Raw genomic sequence first — 21,956 nt, 5'->3', positions numbered from 1 at the left:
ATAAAGCTGAGTGAGTCCAGCCTAATTTGCATTAAACTGACCCCAAGGTCCAGTAAAATCTGCAAGGAATTTCAAAGGTTTCTAAAACATAGAAGGTTGTTTTTAGAAAATCAGCATTGTCGTTTCAAAATCCTAATTTTAGTAATTAATGTGGAATTTTTGAGAATTTTTTTGAGTTTCTAAGATGCCAATTTAACTATAAATATTAAAGTATGCATACTTTGTGGTTTTAATTCCTGACACAAAATGATTATGGAAGGTATCACTTTCATGTTATTCCTGTTTTCAACATACTGAAAACTAGAATGGCAACAACCTTCTGCATATGAGCCTATGCAGGATTTTATTTCAAACTTTTGTTGATTTGCTGTAGGTTAGCTGATACTTATTTTTTTGGCTTTCTATTTGTTACATACTATACACTTTTTCAGTCAAATAGGTTTATGTTTATATATCAATAGTCCAGACAGATATTTTGTATTCTTGCTTATAGTTATTTAAATAATAAATTGACTTTTTCTATACTTTTTTCAAATACAGTTGTAAAGATTTAATTACAGTTGCAATTTTTAAAAAATTAGGACTATATTTCAAATTTTTGAAAACACCAGCATATAGGAAACTGAATGGAATAAGCTTAATATTATTTATTTTTTTCTAAATTATGTATCCATGCGTGTATCAGTACTCAAGTGTATTTTCCTAGAGATTTCGGGTAGCAACTTTAGTTCAATAATTCAACTTAGTTTCAAGGATTTTAAAACACTTTAAATAATACAATATTATAATGCTTAGAGTATAATATCCTAACATGCCTAAAGAATTAAATACTATATGATGAATAGAAATCTTCTACAATACACAAATTATTAAATAAATTATGAGAACATAGTTATGTGACAAATGGGAACATTACTTTAGAACACCTCTTTTTTACCACATTAATTACACATCATTTAGCTTCCTGATGTTATGTTTACCTAGCAATTAGTTAGGCTTACAAATCATCATTGATAAATATTTTAAAAATGCAGGACCCACTTTCCTTAGCTCTACAGAATGGAAGTTTAGATGATAAAAGGGGATTTCATTACACAGTTTTAAAAAAGGCTTGATTTAACATTCAACTCAGTTTCCCTCTTTCATCTGTGAAGATGATTGTAACATTGTATCTTGGAGCATAACTTCTTTTTATCCCTCCAGTTTATTTGGTTACTATGAGCAAATTTACTTAGGAACTTAACTATTCATGTTTTAAGATAATCTACTATGTGTATAAAAATTTATTGTAAATTTGGACTAAAAAAAGATGGGTTCTAGTGCCTAGCGTACTGCATTCATTCCTTGGTCATTTGGAATTGTTAGTGCATGAAAAAGTTATTTGGAAGCTAAAGGGTACTTTTTCCTCCACCCCTTAAACAGATCTGTCTCCTTAGTGTTGTATTATTGGCTTTCATGATACAAAACTGCTTCCAAATTGACAGAATTCTCTGAGAATCAGGTACAGCTGATTGAAGCAGAATTGGACGTCTGATACTTATTTTCTAATAACTGTGTTTATTTACAAGCAGCAGTAGTCAGGTTAACCATTCATCATTATTTCATTCATTCAAAAACAACTACTGAATTCCTGTTATGTGCCAGGCATATAGTCACCTCTAATAAAAATGTATAGGTTGACAGTGACCTTTTTTCTTTATTTTCCTTTTCCTTCTTGCCCTCTGTGGTAAATTTAAAAAATTTGTATACTTGAAGAGAATAAAATTTACTCATTGACGTATGATTTTTTTTTTGGTAATTGAGGCTCAAGAATGAATATCATTTCTAGTCCATTTGTTAGAGAATGGGTTTATAACATCAACTGTAGATGTTCTATTCAGTTAGAAGATATAGTTCCCCATGTGGATGTGGTTTTAAACTTCCACAGTACCCCTGTGAATGTTCTGTTTATATTTGACATTTTGGAAAGGGATATCATTACATGTTTCCCTAGTATCTTGAAAGCATTTATTTCATCTCCAAAAAGTAAGCAGTTTTAACTAAGACAGAAGGTAGCTCAGGAAAGAAACAGACCTGTTACTGCTAGTATTTTATAATTAAATTTTAAAAATAACAGATGCCACTAAGAGACTGAAATTATTGATGCAGTCTTCACTGAACAGACATTCTCAATAAAGAATTGGACTAATTGTAGAGGATGACTCCAAATTTCAGCAAACATTAATTTTTAGTTTCTGTCATGATATACTAGGCTTTTCTGTTGAATGCTGGAGTATTTGTTCAAGTTGGTAGATTTTGCATTTTTAATCTTCCTCAGAACTGTGGTGAATAATGGCCCCTGGCAGGAGATAATGAAATTTTCTTAATTTATATTTTCAAGCAGAAGCTTCAATTGAAAATGGCATCCTATGGCCTGGAGACATAGCTCTAGTGCAAGTTTCAGGGGAGATGCAATAATAATGCAGTGCCACTGAGATGAGGAAAGATGGGACAGTGAAGAAGTAATTTAAGGAAGAAGAAAGAATGTACCAAAGCTTTATTGTAGCATATCTAATGATCTGTTGAAGATTCCCAATGGTTTTTGGAGCATGACTGGAGAAACTAATGTTATCTTGCCAAAACAGAAGCCCCTGCTTAATCAGCAGAACAAGACTATTGATTAGAACACCTCTCACAATAGATTACACATGGAATCTCATCTCCATACTTTGCACTTGGTAAAGTGTAATAATGAGCGTAAGATAATCAAAACAAGAGTAAAAGCAATTTGTTGGGCATTGTACAATTCAAAATTAGAGTTGGAAAGGAAACAAATTTGCATGAATACTTCAGCCTGTTTTTAAAGCTGTACATAGGAAATCATATGGGAAATACAGGGAATACTCGGAAGAACAAAAGATGTTCTGCCCCTTAAAGATTTGCAAATCTATGTCCATCTCATATAAAGGAGTAATGCTCTTATTACTGATATTTTTGTTGTTGTTGGTAATTCATATTTGTTAAGGGATTGTGCAAAGAGTTTGCCTGCGTTATCTTATTTAACCTTAACGACAAACTTCTAAAGAGGGTATTATGGTTTACAGATGAGAAAGCTAAGGTTGAAAGGTTTAATATGTTGCTTACGGACTCACAGTTAAGTAAGCAGCAGGGCTGGAACTAAAACCCCAATTCTTTTTTATTCTAAAGCCTCTGCTTTTAAACACTCATCTCCCCAGTTAGCAAATAATTTTGCTTCTGAACAGAGTCAAACGATATGCTATGATGGTGATTTCCATACAGCTTATTCTCAGCTTATAATAATGTGTTCATTGTTCCTTCTTTCATTTACAGTTTTAAAAGATTAAGGAAAAGCAGCATATTAATAGTTTGTTTGCATTATTAATATTTCATTAGTGATGAAGCACTACTGTCCCCTAAATAAAAAGATGTTTCTTCAAATTCTGCTGTTTAATCTCTGCATGATAATTTATACATAATTTCCATATACTAGTATGTAAATTAATGGTAATATACATTTGTAAAATGCATTTTTATCAAGTACACATTTTTCTTGGCAATATTTAGATTAGAAAATTAGAGGAAGAAATATTTAATATGATAGAAAGTTGCAACCTAAAATAATGTATAGAAATAACATATAGGTGATTTTTTTAATAGTGCTTTTAAACCAACGATGTAAAATAATGTTTAGCTTTTTATCTACACATGCCAACTTGGAAATTTTTGGAAATGTGGTTAGAATATTAAAAATGACCATACGCTTAGATCTGAGACTGAGTGCGTATGTAGTTTTACATTAACTTAGTAGGTGGTATTAAATCATACATTATATCCCAGAAATTGCTTAGAAGTAAATTTTTGCAAGGGCTGCCTTTATGTCCCTTGAGTTCTTTTTGAAAACAATTGTATCGTATAATGTTTTTCTATAGTTGAGCCACTTTATTAAAATGTATTTTAATAAATAAGTCAAAGGTTGACTATAGAAAAATTTGCAGTGATTATAGTGGATCTTGTTTTGGTTTGTTATTTTTAATGATACCTTCCTTCTAGGGAACACAGTATATTTTTACAGATTGCCAAAATTTTATTTCCAGATTTGTTTAGTGTTAGATATTTTCATTAGCTAGGAAAAGATTATACTTTCCTTCTGTTGTTGAAAATGGGCTTACATGTGATGTATACATGTACTTAGAAATTGTACTTATTTAGGTTAGGAATTTATAAATAACTAGCCTGCTGGCTCAACATTAGAGCAACTAAAACCCTTGATTCTTATGATTAAAATTAGCAAGAGAAGATATGTTAACATTGTAAGCTGTGTTATGTACTTGCTGCATAAATCATAGTCATCACTAAATGCTTTTCTATTTCACTTGTATTTTATTAAGGTTTATAGAGTAAAAGCATGTGTTCGCATATATAATTTATTCTTTACTAAAGTACCTAAACCTGTCTCTAACCCAGTGGTCCTCATAAATCAGAATCATCAGCAGAGCTAGTTAAAACACAGATTGCTGGGTACTAGCCTCCAGAGTTTCTGAGGCTGTTTGGTCTTGGGTGGGACCTGAGAATGAATTTCTAACAAGTTCCCAGTTGGTGCTGGGGCTGCTGGCCTGAGGACCACATTTTGAGAACCCGTGCTTTAACTATCCTCACTCATCTGTGCAGCCTTACAAACACCAAATAAAATAAAATCAATTATTTAAAAGTTGAAGTGTTTCTTTATAATGAACAGTAATTGCATTTCCTTCAAGTCATAATTAAAGGTCCACCTATTTAAAAAACCCTATTTATCCTTTTCTGCCTTATTCTCATTTATACTGAATTTTTATGTTTCACATTTAGGAAAAGTATAAATTTTTAACATCATGAATCCACATGGTATTACGAAAATATACTGATACTTTAATTGTTAATGTAACCATATCTTAACTGATAAATCTTTTTTTCTGGAGGAAGAGAGAAACTCATGAGGGGAACTTCGCTTAGGGCTGAGAATGCAAACAACTGAATGCCTTTCCTTTCTTGGCTTAGTTGTGACTTTTTATTTTCATTAGAGTGAAAACTTGAAGCTGAGCAGTTGATGGGAATTTACTTTGCTTCTGTGGCTAATTGCTTTCTCTTTCCCTATCTTGAATGATAGCAGTTTACAGTTTTATAGCCTTAACCAACAGTGTATTGGTTAAGGAATTTTCAGATTTTTCTTAGTACTAACAGCTCACATTGGGTATTTCCTTTTCCCTAGTTTCCTCACACTTTCTGTATTTGGAAACCTAAGGCTACTTGCATAAAGGAATTTACATAGTCTGTATTTTTAATAATTTCCATCATTTGGTCCTCTAAAATGTTAGGTTTTCTTATCCATGAATCAAGATACTAGTATGCAAATCTGATATTCTTATACCTTTGTGTTCCTCTTCTTGCTGACCCTTTACTATTTTAGCACCCAAATTCCTTTTTTTTCCTCAAGATTAATTTTTTGCACTTCTGATATATAAAATGAACCTTTTTGACATCTGAGAGGCCATGAATTCTAGAAATCTGTATAATTGTATTTGCAGGAACTCCATTAAGTTTCTTTACCTTCAGTTTTTACTTAAGCACACAGACCTAAAATTAATACTTTTTGCTGTCTTAGAGTGAATGCATTGTACAATGTGATTATTAAAAGAAATTTTAAAAATTACGTGGTTGATATAAATTATTATAATTGCTTTTGACATTAATTTGAACTTGTAATTGTGGTCAGGTGACTAATGCAGAGTTGTTCAGAAAAAGAGTAAATATGAGCAGTTATTTTTCATTTTATGGTGTTTGTCTTCTTTTACACAAAATATAATGAAAACAGGACTACTTATCCCTTGTATACTTCCTGCCAACATACTGTGACATTGACTAAAAGATATTTCAAATCCCATTTTAAAGTCATATTTATTTATCTGATCTTACAGTGGGAAGAAACCTGGAAAATCGTCAGTATGTTCTTTAGTTTTGAAAAAATGATATAAATTTCCAAATCCTTTGAGCAACTTCCTTCTTCACCTTGGTCCAAAGTCCTTCGTGCTCTTGATCTATTTCAACCTTGAGTACAGTCCCCTTTCTCTCTCACCTGTTCCTGGTTTGGTGGGGAGGGAGGCTCCAATGGGAAGGGAAGGGTGATGAAGTATATGAAAAGTTTACTCATGAGTGGAATTGTTGTTTTATGGGATTTCTACCATGAATATATTTTGAATAAATATTAAAACCATTTACAACATGGCAGAGCTTCGTTAGTGGCTATAAAATATATATAGAAGGAGTGTATGAAAGGGATATCTAACTCATAAGAGTTTAGATTTCTTTGTTTCTAAGAAGTGTGAGGGTGAGATAAAGGGACGACCTTTGTAGGTATAAGTAAGTACAAGCAAGGAAATTAAAGTTTTTAATTTTTGATGGGGACCAGGTTAGAGGTTGAGAATTCCTGAGATCAAGAAACTTTAAAAAGAAGTAATGAACTCTTGTTACTGTAAAATTTAAGAAGAAAATGAAACATAGTTCAAACAATAGACGTTGGTCTGTTGAGAAATCTTAAATCCATTTGCTGTTTAAAATTTTAGGATATAAAATTTGTTCCACTATTCATGTTAAAATAATTCATTTACACTAAATAGAGAACCATTGGCAAATTTTTATAAATGATTGAACCCATTTAAGAGAAATACGGAATAAGGGGAGTGAAACATGATGTTGCGTAAGAATGTGACACTGCATTGTTTACATTATCCGTGCTTTTGAAAATTATTTTATATGGTATGTTTAAAAAATATGGCATAAGGTATTACAGATTATGATAAAAGTTATCATTAGTTTAATATTTGTACAAACAATTTTAGTTATAATTTATTTAAAATGTTCATTTGAAGTTCATTTATTATACCTTGACCTATAAAATTTACCTGTTTGATCCTATAGAAGTTTTCAGTTCAGGTCTTGCTGCTCAACAGGGAAGAATCAACCTGGTTTGAGTTGAAGTGGCTCTAAGGTGCATGACTTACATACCTACCCCTCTCTAACACAGTTCTCCTTCCACCCTCCGTGAATTAGTTGTGCTAAAAACTGGGCTACTTTTTGATTCTTTATTTGCCATGCTATAGCCTAGTTATTTAATGTACTATAGAATGTCTGGTATTCAAATTATCAAGTGAATTTTGTTAAAATGCTCTTACTCTCCTAGCTTTGTCTTCCTAATTTATATACTAGCAGAAAATACAATAATAACCCTGAAAATATTACATTGCATTGGGTTGTAATCAAGTTAAATATAAAGGAAATGGTTCTTGCCTTTATATAGCTTATAACAGGATCATTTGGACAAATTCATAGAACTCAAATAAATATCATCTTGCCTGGAATTCTAACTTAATTCTAATAATCTCAATGACAATGAATTAATGACAACACAAAACTAAGAAAATACTTCTGATAGGAATAAATAGGACATTCTAGACATCATGTTAGTGACATTCTTTTTAGTGTTGTATTTCAGGGAGTACTAATTTAGAAAAACCTAATTCATAGTCATATCATGTTGGTAGTATAAGCCTATTGCTGTATGAAAATAGTAAGTGTAACACAATGCTTAAGACACTCAGTATTATGTACCACGCACTATGCTAAATGCTTTAAATTCATTCTGTCATTTATGCAGGCCATAGCACGGAAGGTGTGATCAATTAGCTTGGTATCTGGTATTCAAGAGTGTATAAATACCTGTAATAGAATGCTTAACACAAAATGGGATTTAGAGGATAAGCTTAAAACCTGGCTCTTCCTTTGTTTCAGTATGTTGTCAAAATTTACTTTCAAGCTATTCAGTTTATGACTCTCTTTTGTTCAGTTCCATTCTTGTTCAGTACCATTTTAAAGTCAATTTTAATTCTTAAATATGGTGAGTATCCAGGTAAGTTTCTTTTTTTTTCAGTACATGTTGAGCATGTCAAAAATTCCAATTAAAATGTAAAATGTATACTAAAAGAATAGAGAACTGTTAGTGATTTTCTTTTTATTTCCAGTTAAAATTCAGTGTGACCCATGATACAGATATATTACAACATAAAGAAAATAGGACTTTTGTAACTCTTTACAGCAACCTAATATCAGTTGAATTTTTTAATTTATGGTACTAGTTGCTTGAAGAAAATATGGATCAGTTCTCTATTATATTTCTTTAGTAAAAATAAACAAATACATTATTGTTACACAAGTTTGATTTGTTTTGTTTTCCAGGTGCAACAATCGAACACAGTGTATAGTAGTTACTGGGTCAGATGTATTTCCTGATCCATGTCCTGGAACATACAAATATCTTGAGGTCCAATATGAATGTGTCCCTTACAGTAAGTATGAAGCTTGTATTTTTCACTTTCTACAGCATTCCTCGTTGATGCTGAAAGAGGACACATGTGAAAGAAGCATATGTTTATGGCCTACAAAACTATTATGCATGCAGAGCACTAACAGACTTGGGCCTCCAATTAGTTTCATGAAATGTGGAAGGAAGCCATAGTGTGATGCTGGCCAAGTGTCTGTCTGTGTTCTTAAGTGTTTGGCTTTTAAGGCTAGTGTTTTTCCAGAAAACAAACTTGAATTAGCTATTCAATAGGGCAGATAGAAATCTGTACTTTTGCCCAATACCAGTTGCTGACAAATTGGTTTGGCTCACAGTTTTCTAAAGAAGGAATTGACTTTGGTTTTAATCGTGAGCTACTTGAATGGCTACCTGCTGTTGTGGTAACTTTAATGCCTGGTGAAAGCTACCATTGCAGTAACTGAGGCAAGTGCTTTCCTTTTTGTCCCTTGTCCTTAAGAGAGTACTCCTTTACCAGATTCAGTGACTAAATCTTAACGCTAAATAAAACAAACGTAACAAAGCCTTGCACATATTTTTAATTTGCAGCATCCATTTTTAGTATTATCCTTTAGAGGAATATTTAAAATTCAGTTGGAAACTTCATAAGTAGGCTTCAGCTAATACTGTAATTCTGTGTAGTTTTCCTCCTAATCTCAGAATTCATACTTATGAATTGGATTCTGTATTTTCAACAGGAAAAAAACATTTTAGACAATTAAAAAGATTAAGTATATTACTTAATTTTCATCAGGTAATTTGGTTTTGTTCTTGACTTCTTTACTTCTTAAATTGGATAAACGTGTCATGCCACCTTAATTCACAGGCATTTGAATTAAAAATTCTTTAGCAGCAATTTTATGATTTGCTTTAGAGGACTTCCCTCCTTAAAAAAAGATGGACTCAAACTAATAATGAAATTGCTTTTTCCAGAAGCTCAAAAACCAGATCACTAGCTCTGATAGATTCATATGTTCAAACTATCAATATTTCTGAAACCAAAGGGCTGATTTTAGATAGATATACTATGCCCAGTATGGTTGTAATACATACCTACACATCCTGTGAAGGCACTGTCGTCTCTCTCTTCTCTGCCCGCAGTTTTGATAAATTGGCTTTTTGTGGGGTATCAGTTAAAGGCCAAACACAGATTATCTTTTCATCCCTGCTCTGTGTTGTGTTACTGTGAAATGGAGGCTTTTTATGTTTTCAGTATTTTCTATATCATTTGAAGGATTGGAAGCCTACTGAGTGCACTGATCTTTATATCGTTTCTCCTGTGTGTAGTGTTGGTGGCTTACATAATCATTCTCCTTTGCCACTGGAGGAACATTGTATTCTTTTGAGCTAACCAAAGTTTTGTTCCATAAAGTCACTTGCAGTTGAATTTAGTATGATTTCTGTCCTCAAATTAGAAAAGGAATACAGCATCCATTCCCAAACCGTGGAATCAGTCAGAGCTGCCAAGAATTATGTCTTTCTGGAGCCAGTTCCTGTAATCTAGTCTATAGATCAAGAACAGTGTTAAGAAAATATTATTTTCAGACTTTTAAGTTATTTCTTGCGCTGTTTAAGAAAGGAAAATGTGGATATCTTCTGGAACATCTAACTTTCAAAATTTACTTTTTCAGTTCTCCAGAAGTAATGTACACTGTGTAATAAACTTGCAAATAGCAATACTCAGAGAAGTATTTGTTCTTTTTAGTTTTTGTCCTTAAAAAAAAAACAGTAATTAATTTGCTGTTACCTTTCTAGATGTTTGCAGGAGACAGAAATAAGTCTATGGCTTTTTTAAACTACTCCTTGCTAAAGAGTAGAAGTAATTACAATTCCTATATACTGTTCAGTAGTGACACACTATAAAATGCATGATTTTCACTAATATTATAATTAATGCAAAGGATCTTTTTAGATTGTTCTGATCTTATTTAGGACTGTGTATCTTCTTAATCTCTTTTCCCCATTATCCTCTCCTTTTGTTTCTTTATGCTTCTGTCCTTTATAACCATCTCTTGTTTTTATTTTAAGCTTCTAGCTTTCACTTTTCCCTTGTTTTAATAGTATTTTGGTACTTTGTAATGTTTGCATACTCCTTTTACACTTAGTTGATAAAAACTGTCACTGTCAGATAACATTTATTATGTGTCTGTTACCACCTGGCTTTATGCCAGTTTCTATCCAGAGCAAGTTCTTCAGGAGCATATCCATCCCAAACTGTTTCCACTTATTTAAAAAAAAATTTAGAAATTTTCCATGATCTCTGAAAATTTTATAATAAATTTACTCAACAGAGTCCATTATAAATGCTGTTGTTTTTTAACTTTGTATGTTTATAGACAAGCACATATATTTGATTAGTAATTGAATGAATGTGTGTTTAAAAGAAGTCATAAGGATCTTGTAGGATAAAGGAGAGTAATCAGATCAGAGTTTCCATATCCTACAGGTGTGATTTGGTTTTGATTTTTGTACCCTCCTATCTCAAATTATCATTAAGTTATTAAAGTTATACCATAAATTCAGCTATGTTTTATTTTATGAGAAAAAAATCTTTTACTATTGATTCAATCATTATTAATGAATAAACATAAGATTATTCAAAATGAAATAGTGTGTCACTGCAGATACAGAGTATGTAGGCTTTAGTTTGTTTGGGTCGATTTCTTGTCTTGCATAACCGTGTCCTCCACTGATGTTAGTGGGTCACGTATTTATGTTTGTTCTATAGCATAGTAAATGTATTGTTATGAATTAATTCATACAGTCTCTTAAGACAAGTTGCAATATATATTTGTGATGAAGAATGCTAATTTCATTAATTTTATTGTATTTTAATATTTTTCTCGGTTGAGTGAATTTTGGCTGATTTGACAAATATATATCCTTTGGGTTGTCATAAAAATCATAATGTAAGGTCTTTTGTTTTGAATACCCATATTTTATGCACGTCATCAATCATCAAAAGTTTTATTTAATTTTTTTGTTACTTTTACATTTGAACGTTACTTCTCAGTTTTCATTAGAATTATAAATTATATACAATATATATCCATTTTATTTTCTTTAATATAAATATAAAAGTTAAATCATAAATGAAGTCATCCCTATTTAATATTTTGCTCAGTAACTGCCCTGTCATTTTAATGTATCAAATAATAAAACCCAGCCATTTTCAATTAATGGAAAACAAAATATATTTTCTACATCCTTTATTGAACTTGTTTTAAGTTCTGTTTTAAATGCGTAACATATTTTAAAATGTATTATTCCCATCTTTGCATTTAATTGATGTATTTCAGTATAATCATCCTTTCCTAAAAATAAAGAATATAGCTGTATATAAAGATAGTCTGAGCAGACTCAACACTAATGATTTATTTTATCCTCATTTTCCCACCATGCCCTTCCTTTATTGATTCTAAGCAGGTATAATATTGCTCTTCACTGAGCAGTAATTTTAGGACCAGTGGTTTATAAAAAAGAATTGTTCCACGTCAGTAACACTGAATTTCCTTTTCACTGGATGTAGTCAGGTTTACGCATTAATAGAGCAAGTATGTTTCCTGAAAGTGGTTAAATAGACCAAGTTGGACGGGGGAGGTGGTGGCTAATGTGGAAGGTTTCCTATGGCAGAAATATTTGTGTGATATGTTTCTCCCAGGAGGTCAGTATTTAATCTTGATGAATTATCATAATTAAAAAAAATTAATCAAGCTAAGGCGTCTTAATGAAATGTGCAACTACTACAGTATCTTTGAGTAGTCAGCTTGGAGATACAGTATTAGCACACCCTAATGCATTTTAATAAGGGAAGAGGGAGAATCACAGACATTAATCTGGTCACTTTATTAAATTCAGGCAACATACTTCAAAACCTACATACAAAATCTAAAATAGTATTTTATGGTTTGTAATTATTAGAATACTATTTACCAGCAAGAATCTTATATAGCATACTTCCTAACTGCATAATCCATTTCTTTAAACTTCTTGGAGGGAGGATTTTTTTCTCCTATAACTCTACTAATCAGGTTTGTTTTATGAAAGCATTTACCTTTTATGGGGTCTGTGGAATCAAGGTATTTGCTTTGAATGCTTGGTATGATTGTTGTTGCATGCTAGCTTGCTTTTGTGTAAATTGGTGATGGTAGACAATGTCATAATAAGCTAACCATAATTCTTTCTTCCTTTTTTCTCCTTGCCTACTGTGCTTGCTTTTTCCTTGTATGTATTTTGCTTACTTTTTTTTAATAGACTTTGTATTACAAGTTTGAGATATGTGATATAGAGAATTTAATAAGAATTTTATAATATAAAGTATATATAAATGTAAATAAGTAAATTTACTAATTATTAGTGGGGAAGAAAGGTACTACCTTAGCGTACCCTTCAAAATAACTATTGGGGTAAAGGGGGAGGCTTATATATTCCTGAAAAGGAGGCAGATTTTTTATAGTTAAGATAGATTTTTCTAGAAACAGAAAATTTAATAGAAAAAAAGTGAAACGTACTGAGATGCATAATTATATATTTCTTCTTACATAAGTATCTTTGAAAAATGTAACAATATCAGTATTCATTAGCTTTGACCTGAGCTTCAAAATTGAGTTGCCATGTTTATAAATATATTTCCCTGTTGTTATGCTTACCTAATTTTAGTCAGCTTAATAATGAGTTTGCATAAGATAAATGGGGATGATACACCTATGCATGCATTTGTGTCTATAGCCTACCTATTTAAAGTAAAACTTGATAAGAATGCTGAGTGACTTGGGAAAGGCAAGAGTATGTACACCATGCATTAGTGAAGAGTTTCATTATTTATTCAGGTACACTAAGTGAAGCAACATGCCAACATATTTGTATTGCCTCCTTAATCTACTAAAATGATTGATCCATGTTCTTTTATGTAACTTTAGTATCTTTTCTCCTGCTAGGTTTTCCTGTTGTGTTTCTCTTTATCCAAAGTAGTGCAGCTCTTATTCTTCTTATATTTAGCATCTATTACGAATTCAGTCTTAGACTGTCAATTTATTTTAATCTTTTTTCTTTTTTCCTTGCACTTTTTTTTTTCTTCCGATGCTTAAAATAGAAGTGGAGCAAAAAGGTAAATAACGTATACAGTTTGAACCCCAGCTCCCTGTTATGTGCCTTATGGATGTTACCTTCTCCCTTCCCTTCCCCTACAACACTCCTGACATTAATATATAATCAGCAGGATCTCATAAATGCACCTCATAAAGAAGTCGACTGTTTGCAGTGAAATTATATGACCGCTAAATCTGGTGACGGGGTAAAATTTCTGAAGTCGGCGAGGGGGAGCTGTCCTTTCTCTGTTTCTTTTCACTCTTTATCTCTTTTTCTGATACCCTTGGATATTTTATTATTAAAGTGTCATCTTGCCTGGCTTCCAGAACCCTCTCCATAGCATGCCATGGTTACAGGGTCTCCTGGTCGTTTCATCACTCCTTTCCTCGTATTTACTTTTCTCTGCTTCTAATTGCATTTTCCGAATATTTATGTTCCTTCAATTGAAGCACTTTTGTTTTCAGTCTAAGTTCCATAGACGTTCTAAATAAGCCTTCACATTGGGTTTGTTTTATTTGCTTAATTTTGGTGTTCTGCTTTTGGGGGCTTATAAGTGGGCTAAGGAAGGGAGGGTACAAAGTTTGGTCTAAAAGTACTTTGTTCACCCTTATGTACAAAGCTCAGAGTTTTAAAGCATAAATTACCGAATTATAAGATAAAAACACATAGCAAAAATGTAAATTGTTAGCTCAATCATGAATGATCTTAAGCTTAGGTTTGTATTTGTGAAAATAAACCCCAGCTGCTTTGTATGCTGGTACATCAATTATGGTAACTTAAGGAAAGAAAGGTAGTACTTGTGTTAAGTATAATTTCTGGTAAAATTGAATGCTAATAGAGTGAATTTTTCTCTTTTGATCTATGATCATTAAAACTTAGTTTGCCTGTATAGTCTTTTAACTTTGCTTAATTCTTGTTTTTTTCTCTGTGACTGTTAGTTTTTGTGTGCCCTGGGACCTTGAAAGCAATTGTGGATTCACCATGTATATATGAAGCTGAACAAAAGGCAGGTGCTTGGTGCAAGGACCCTCTTCAGGCTGCAGATAAAATTTATTTCATGCCCTGGACTCCATATCGTACTGATACTTTAATAGAATATGCTTCTTTAGAAGATTTCCAAAACAGTCGCCAAACAACAACATACAAACTTCCAAATCGAGTAGATGGTACTGGATTTGTGGTATATGATGGTGCTGTCTTCTTTAACAAAGAAAGAACAAGGAATATTGTGAAATTTGACTTGAGGACTAGAATTAAGAGTGGAGAGGCCATAATTAACTATGCTAACTATCATGATACCTCACCATATAGATGGGGAGGAAAAACTGATATTGACCTAGCAGTTGATGAAAATGGCTTATGGGTCATTTATGCCACTGAACAGAACAATGGAATGATAGTTATTAGCCAACTGAATCCGTACACTCTTCGCTTTGAAGCAACGTGGGAGACTGTGTATGACAAGCGAGCTGCATCAAATGCTTTTATGATCTGTGGAGTCCTTTATGTGGTCAGGTCAGTTTATCAAGACAATGAGAGTGAAACAGGCAAGAATGCAATTGATTATATTTACAATACCCGATTAAACCGAGGAGAATATGTAGATGTTCCCTTCCCCAACCAGTATCAGTATATTGCTGCAGTGGATTACAATCCAAGAGATAACCAACTCTACGTGTGGAACAATAACTTCATTTTACGATATTCTCTGGAGTTTGGTCCACCTGATCCTGCCCAAGGTAAGAATGTTTGCTTGCTAATGCTTATATCTTTTATGAACAGTTTATTTTTAAGACTTCTTAATTTTTTCCTATTTATTTTCTTTCCCTTTTCATAGTTCAAGGGCAAATGATAATATTGTGGCATTTCAAATTGTCACATACTGTGTACTTTTTAGCCTTATATTGGTCCATTTTCTTTTTCTGAATTTCTCCGTTTAAATGTTGGTTTCAAAAAATTGTAGCATCCTTGGTCAGTTTAGATTTTCATTGCTAAAAATGTAATGCCAGCTACAAACCTGTTAGCTTTGTGTGTTTTTTCTACCTGACTTCTGAATTGATTATGTGTAGACCTTTTAACTTCTTGGCGCCAGTGGTTAAAGGAAATTTTTGTTAGGAAGTCCCAGGAGAATTGCTAGGCTTGGTGTACAATGCCAGGCATAAGTATTCTGAAGTTTTGGCCTCTGCTCTCTGGGTAGGAGAAGGAGTCATCTAACATCTTACTAGATCATCGTGTAAAATAACACATTTTTACTTCCCAATAAATTTGTGACTGTTTTAGGTCAGTGTTTCTGTGACTTTAACTGTTACACATGGACTAAGCATTAAATGATCCCAAGTGTTGATTTATGAAGACAAATCCACTAACATTTTTCGATTTGTGTTCTCTTTAGGCATCTTTATGTAGGATCATTACTTTATAAATCTTTGGAAATATATTTTAGTTTAGCAAGTTAATTCAGTTCTGCAGTGAACAGTTTTTGAGGGTAAATGAAGTTTTGGATATTTCATTAAAGCAAGATTACCTCATACTCATATGAGGTAGAAGATAGAAGAATGACCTCTTAATATATTATTATAGAGCTTGCACTTATTATGTCTTTTCTATTTGAGCAATAATATTTGTGTTTTAAAGATCTGAATTATTTCAGTTTTCTGAGTTAATTAGAATTATCATATTATTGAGTTACTTCAAAATTGTAGGAGCCAGAATGTTCCTTGGAGTGACTAAATCAGTCTCTTCAACAAGGTGGAACATAAATTAACATCTTTTTCTTCTGTTAAAGCAGTGTACATTCACACACTTAAACACAATTACATACACCCACACATAGTTTAGGGTATAATGTTACTAAGTTCTAAATATTGTCATAGGGTTAGGACCTCAAAAGCAGAAGTCTTTTGTAATTGAATTTCTAATTTGAGTTATAGAATACAAAAATATGTGATTTTTCTTCTTAACATAAGGGCAATAATGACATATGACTTAGTATAAGCCCCCTTTTTCTCTAATTCATGTATGTCTAGAATTTGTTGGGTGAAAATTGCAGCAATGTCCCATTGTTAAATTTTCAACAATGAAATCTGTTAGGACATAAAAATCTTTGTTGATAGTCTTAGTATTCTTTATTTTTAAATTCAGACCTATCTTTTTTCTCTTGAGGCTAGCAATTTGGGATGGTTCCTATATCTCAGTTGTTTTTCTAAACGCTAGTACTATGCTTCTCCTTTATCCTGTAGGTTTGTAAAAGGCAGAAGGTCAGTAATCGACAAAATTGACACTGTGGAGATACATGTGTTAATCTTTTTTGTAACCTGTATTACCCTCACAGCTGTTAAATTTATCTTGGGTAGCAGTAAATCTCTTTCCCTCCATTAGAAAAAAATAGAAAATAAATTTTAAAAATGTAAATTCATAATCAGGCAGCACCTAAAGTTGAGTACAGATGCAGCTCAACAAAGAATCATTGCCTCCCTGATTGTCACAGAGTACTTCATAAAATACAAGATGAGTAAAAATGTCATTTTCCACATGTGGCTTATGTTCTAGTAAATAACTTGATCCATTTCAGATGAAAGAATCTTTGATAATTTGGATGCTTTTTGGAAAAAAGTTACCAGCTTCGAAAATGAGAAACTTAGCCATATGTGGTAACTGCATTCCTACAGCTGTGTTGTGTTATCCAAAATAGTTAACCATTCTTATATATTCTCAGAAAGTGAAAATTCGTATTGACCCCTTATTAAACCCTTAGTGGTAAAAAGTTTTATCTGACCTAAATTTCTTGATGTTTGAATTGTATTCTCTTATTCACGTGCTCTTTATAATTTACCTTCAAATGCTTTTAGAGAGACTCCTGCCTCGCTCATCTAAGATATGTGCTGTTATCTAACTGCATGTAGATGGGGCATTGCAGAACTATTGTGGCTCATACATTTAGGTCAAACCAGTAAGCCACTGTCAGCAAGTCTTATGTACGGGCTTTGCTACCATGTATATAGCTGAAGTGTACATTGTGCTGTAAAATGGATAATTTTTCATTGTGGACTGTTTCACACTGTATTAGCTTCAGTACTTTTCCCCATTTATAAATCCAAGCCTTTCATTCCTAACAGCACAAGTACATTATTGCTTGGCCTTGATAATGTTTTCAAATACATCTTTCTTTTTTTCTTTAAATTTTTAGCTTTTTGTGATCTCGGCATAGTTAATTTGCTCCATTTCCTTGAACTAGGTCTGTTTTTCCTCTTTTACTTTCTTTCTCTATAAAACGGGCTTAGAAAAATCCCATTTCAGTCATATATTAAGATATATCATATATATCTTTTCTATGTCTTAATCTGAATTGATTTATATATTTACTTAATCTGTCTTCAGATTTGATATCCCAAACATTATTGAAAAATATTGTGTCTTGAGTTTTGACAGTTTCTGAATATCTGTCTTAGAGTAATAATGAAGTATGACACTTAAACAACATGAGGGAAATTTTTTATCAAGAGAGCCAGTTAGGTCTATTACTTAGGAAGTGTTCAGTGTAGAATACATATTTCTTAAAACATCTTCCCACTGATAATGGATGCTAATTAAAAGATGATCAGTGTTTGTAGACATCGAATAAGGGTAAATTTAATAAATCTGCAGTTTTGCCTTACCAGGCTACAGACTCACTCTAACTGGAGTTCATTCAGTGAATAATGGGTGAGTTTTGGGACTTGGAAGAGGGAAATAACAACCCATATTGTCCTTAAAATCTTTTCACACAGGAAAAAGCTGGTGATAATTAGCAAGTTCTTAGTAAATACTGTCGTAGTAAATTGAACCATTCTGTATGTGTTTGTTGAAATTTTCATGGGTACCTATTAAATATGTTTATTAGCATTATTGGCACCGTTTCTACATCTCTGTACTCAAATAATAAATGGTAGGTAGAATGTTAAGTCATTTAATCTGTGTGTTTGATATGGCACCTGATAATTTTGGGACAGGCTCTGTAAAGTAGGGTTTAGATTTATGACATAAGTCTATTGTGAGTTGCCATGTTTTCTGTTACCATTTGTAGGATATTCTTGAGTTTTGAGCCTTTTGCCACATACGGTTCCTTATGAAACTTTTTATTGCTTCAGTATCTTATGTTCCCACATTTTTTCTTCTTTTAAAGATTTATGCAGAACACAGTGTCAGTTAAATGCTCCAAAATAAGGGCAAATTGCTTAATAGGGTGCCATACTTTCCCAGAGTCTCTGAAAATCTTTTATCTAGAAAAGTAAGATCATAACATTTAAGAGTATGGACAAGTGAACCTGAACAAATTGCTTAACCTCCTCCATGGCTCAGTCTTCTCTTCTGTAAAAGGAAGATAATCATAGTGCCTACTTCATGGGGTTGTGGTAAGGATTAAATAAGATGATCTGATGATCCATGAATGGTGATTAGCACAGCATCTGGTACATAAATGCTGAATAAAGTGTAAGCTTTTATCATCATGGGGTGCCCTGTTGTGACCTGTCTTCACCTAGGGAAAGAAATATTAATTTTTAGAAATACCTTTTCATTTCTAGCTTCAACATTAGAAAAAAATGCTTTCCTTGAAGTTGTTAAGCTTTGGCCTTGCAAAATCTTATAGTTGTCCTCCTAAAGGGTTTCATTTTGCCACTTAAAGTTGACGTTCATGTTTATTTTCATGATACCCCAATATTTCATTGGTTTACCTTTGAAGAATGTGTTGCTTCCCTTTAAACTTCTTTTGATGAACAAAAGGTAAAAAGGTGTGAAATTTTATTATCAATGACACATGCAAATATGGTATAGAATGTTGCATGAAATTTTGTGCATTTAATAAAAGTCATTTTATTGCCTACCTTCACTCACTTATTATGAATCTTTACTGATGCTCAGCAAACAGATCACTAACTGTAGTATTGCTAATACATATTTCAGTGATTAAATATGTACTAATTAGCACAGTGTCAAGGGATACATCAGAAGGTGTAGCACTAAACCATTTTGCTCTGCCCTTTTCTCTTTGTTCCGGATCCCCCCGCCCCCGGCTTTTAGATTTCATTCAGCAGCATTCACTTGACACTTCTGCAAAAGATTGTGATGCTTTTGACAAATGTTAATTGAGAAAGCACTGAAAGCCTGGCTGCATTGTAATCAAAAGAAAATTACGAGGTTTAACAGGATGTCAGGGAAGCGCTTTACAGAAAAAGATAAACGGGTTTGAATAGGTTTCTGCAGCAGCTGGCTAGGCATGTTGCTTGGCTGATGTACACAGGCTTCTCTCGTATGGTCAGTAACTGATGCCCTGGAAATAAAACATTGCTTAAGAAGTTTCTCTTGTGATAGAATGAAACAAGGGTGTAAAAAGTGTGTCTTGCACTTATTGATAACAAGAAGTTTCTCACTACTAAAGAACTAGAAACAAGTACACACTACTTTTTCTGATAAATTTAGCATACTCTGTCATAGAGTCAGAATTATGTAAACTATTTATGGACCAGAGCTTAATATTAAGTGATACAAGTGATAATATGAACTTGTTTTCCAAGAAGTTTTAATGTTCTAGTTTGTTTCTTATGTATAGCAAAGCCATAAATTAAGTTAATGTTTTATAAGATTATCTTAAAAAAGAGTTATTTTTAGTTTGCTCTACTCAATTTAAATTTAAGACATCATATTTACAAGGTCTTAAGAGCCAGTAATCTAAATGTTGATAAAACTATAGTGTGATCACCTAATAGATTTTAAATGGTGCCATTAAAGTTTTACTGACAGAATTTTTGTTGTTTTTTTATTAAATTAAGTGTTAATGAGGGAAACATTAAGCTCCATTATTATTTTAACCTAGTGGATTTAACAGTTTAAAAGTAATGTTGGAAGTCCAAAATAACCTTAAATTTTTTTTATTTTAAAATTTCTATGCTTAAATCCACTTTTATATTTTTAAATCCTTTTATACTCTCTGTTAAAGGTCAGTAGGATATGTAGGGTTGTTTTCAAATTAGGCATTATTTGATCGAACCCGTTATCTTGATATGAGATTGCATTGTAACCCCTGACCAGAAGTAGTTTCTTTTTCATACCTGTGTTTTCAAAAGTAAAAATGTCGAAGCCTCAGATGTTTCCTTACTGAAACAGCACAAGCATGCCCAGCTTATCTTCTGTTTGGTTCTAATCAGGCATGCTCAAAAATCTCTCAAGCAAGAATGGCTGCTGGGTGGAAAGATGTTACAGTATTTGTTTTCCTTCAAGATGCAGAGTGGGTGACTTGAAATTTTCTATTGTCCTAATTATATGTAATGGTTAGACTTTTGTTGATACTTTGAATTTTATTGTTTCAGAGTATGAATTTATATAAGAAACGGATTTTTCTAAATGTATTTGATATGACATAATGTATTTGATATGTACATTGAAATTTTCTATATGAAACTGCCCTTCATTTCCTGTTACATGATATATGATTAAATTGTACATAAAATTTATTATCAAATATTTCATTGAGAAGTAAGCCTAGCACAATTAGAGTCATAGAGCAAAATTTATGGTAAATCCTAAACTGCCATTGCTTAGCCAACAATATGAATAAATTGGAATAAATGAAGAGATTTATTCTTCCTCCCACCCTATGGATATTCTCATTAATTTCTCATTTTGTTGGTGTTGGGGTAGTTGGATGGGTAGGGGTTGTGTGTATGTGTGTGTGTGTGTGCACGTTCACATATGAGTGCAAGTGTGTGTTTGAGATTAACATACTCATCTTTTTTCCGTAGTGCCTACCACAGCTGTGACAGTAACTTCTTCAGCTGAGATGTTCAAAACCACAGTATCAACCACAAGCCCTTCACAGAAAGGCCCCATGAGCACAACTGTAGCTGGATCTCAGGAAGGAAGCAAAGGGACAAAACCACCTCCAGCAGTTTCTACAACCAAAATTCCTCCTGTAACAAATATTTTTCCCCTGCCAGAGAGATTCTGTGAAGCATTAGACGCAAGGGGGATAAGGTGGCCTCAGACACAAAGGGGAATGATGGTTGAACGACCATGTCCCAAGGGAACGAGAGGTATTTCCTGTCAAATACTATATATACATTTTAAAACTTATTTTAGGGGCTTCCCTGGTGGCGCAGTGCTTGAGAGTCCGCCTGCCGATGCAGGGGACACGGGTTTGTGCCCCGGTCCGGGAAGATCCCACATGCCGCAGAGCGGCTGGGCCCGTGAGCCATGGCCGCTGAGCCTGTGTGTCCGGAGCCTGTGCTCCACAGCGGGAGAGGCCACAACAGTGAAAGGCCTGGGTACAGAAAAAAAAAAAAAAAAACAAACAAACAAAAACTTATTTTAAGTAGGTTCTGAATTACACAGAAGTGATTTTATTTGAGGAAAGAGATATTTACGATAGCTAACTTCATTGTTGTTTTTGTTACTTTGGTAATATAGCACATGTAGACAACTTAAAGGTTTTTAAACTGTAAAAGTCATT

General features: G+C 32.8%; 1 protein-coding gene across 20 annotated transcripts in view; it reads left to right on the top strand.

Moving 5' to 3' along the window:
• Positions 1 to 21,956, top strand: part of ADGRL2 (adhesion G protein-coupled receptor L2) — a 147,661-nt gene that overhangs the window by 83,634 nt on the left and 42,071 nt on the right. For 18 of the 20 annotated variants that reach the window (XM_022580996.3, XM_022580994.3, XM_089920467.1 and 15 more), the window contains exons 3-5: positions 8,266 to 8,375; positions 14,413 to 15,213; positions 21,250 to 21,540. In XM_022580996.3, coding sequence (XP_022436704.1) covers positions 8,266 to 8,375; positions 14,413 to 15,213; positions 21,250 to 21,540 — 1,202 coding nt within the window. The remainder of the gene's footprint in view (positions 1 to 8,265; positions 8,376 to 14,412; positions 15,214 to 21,249; positions 21,541 to 21,956) is intronic. The other 2 variants (XM_089920484.1, XM_089920542.1) reach the window with 2 other exon arrangements.

This window comes from Delphinapterus leucas, chromosome 1 (genome assembly GCF_059928025.1).
Source record: "Delphinapterus leucas isolate spDelLeu-1000000601 "Yukka" chromosome 1, BTC_Dleu_Yukka2, whole genome shotgun sequence".
NCBI lineage: Eukaryota > Metazoa > Chordata > Mammalia > Artiodactyla > Monodontidae > Delphinapterus > Delphinapterus leucas.
This window is presented reverse-complemented; position numbering and strand designations above follow the sequence as displayed.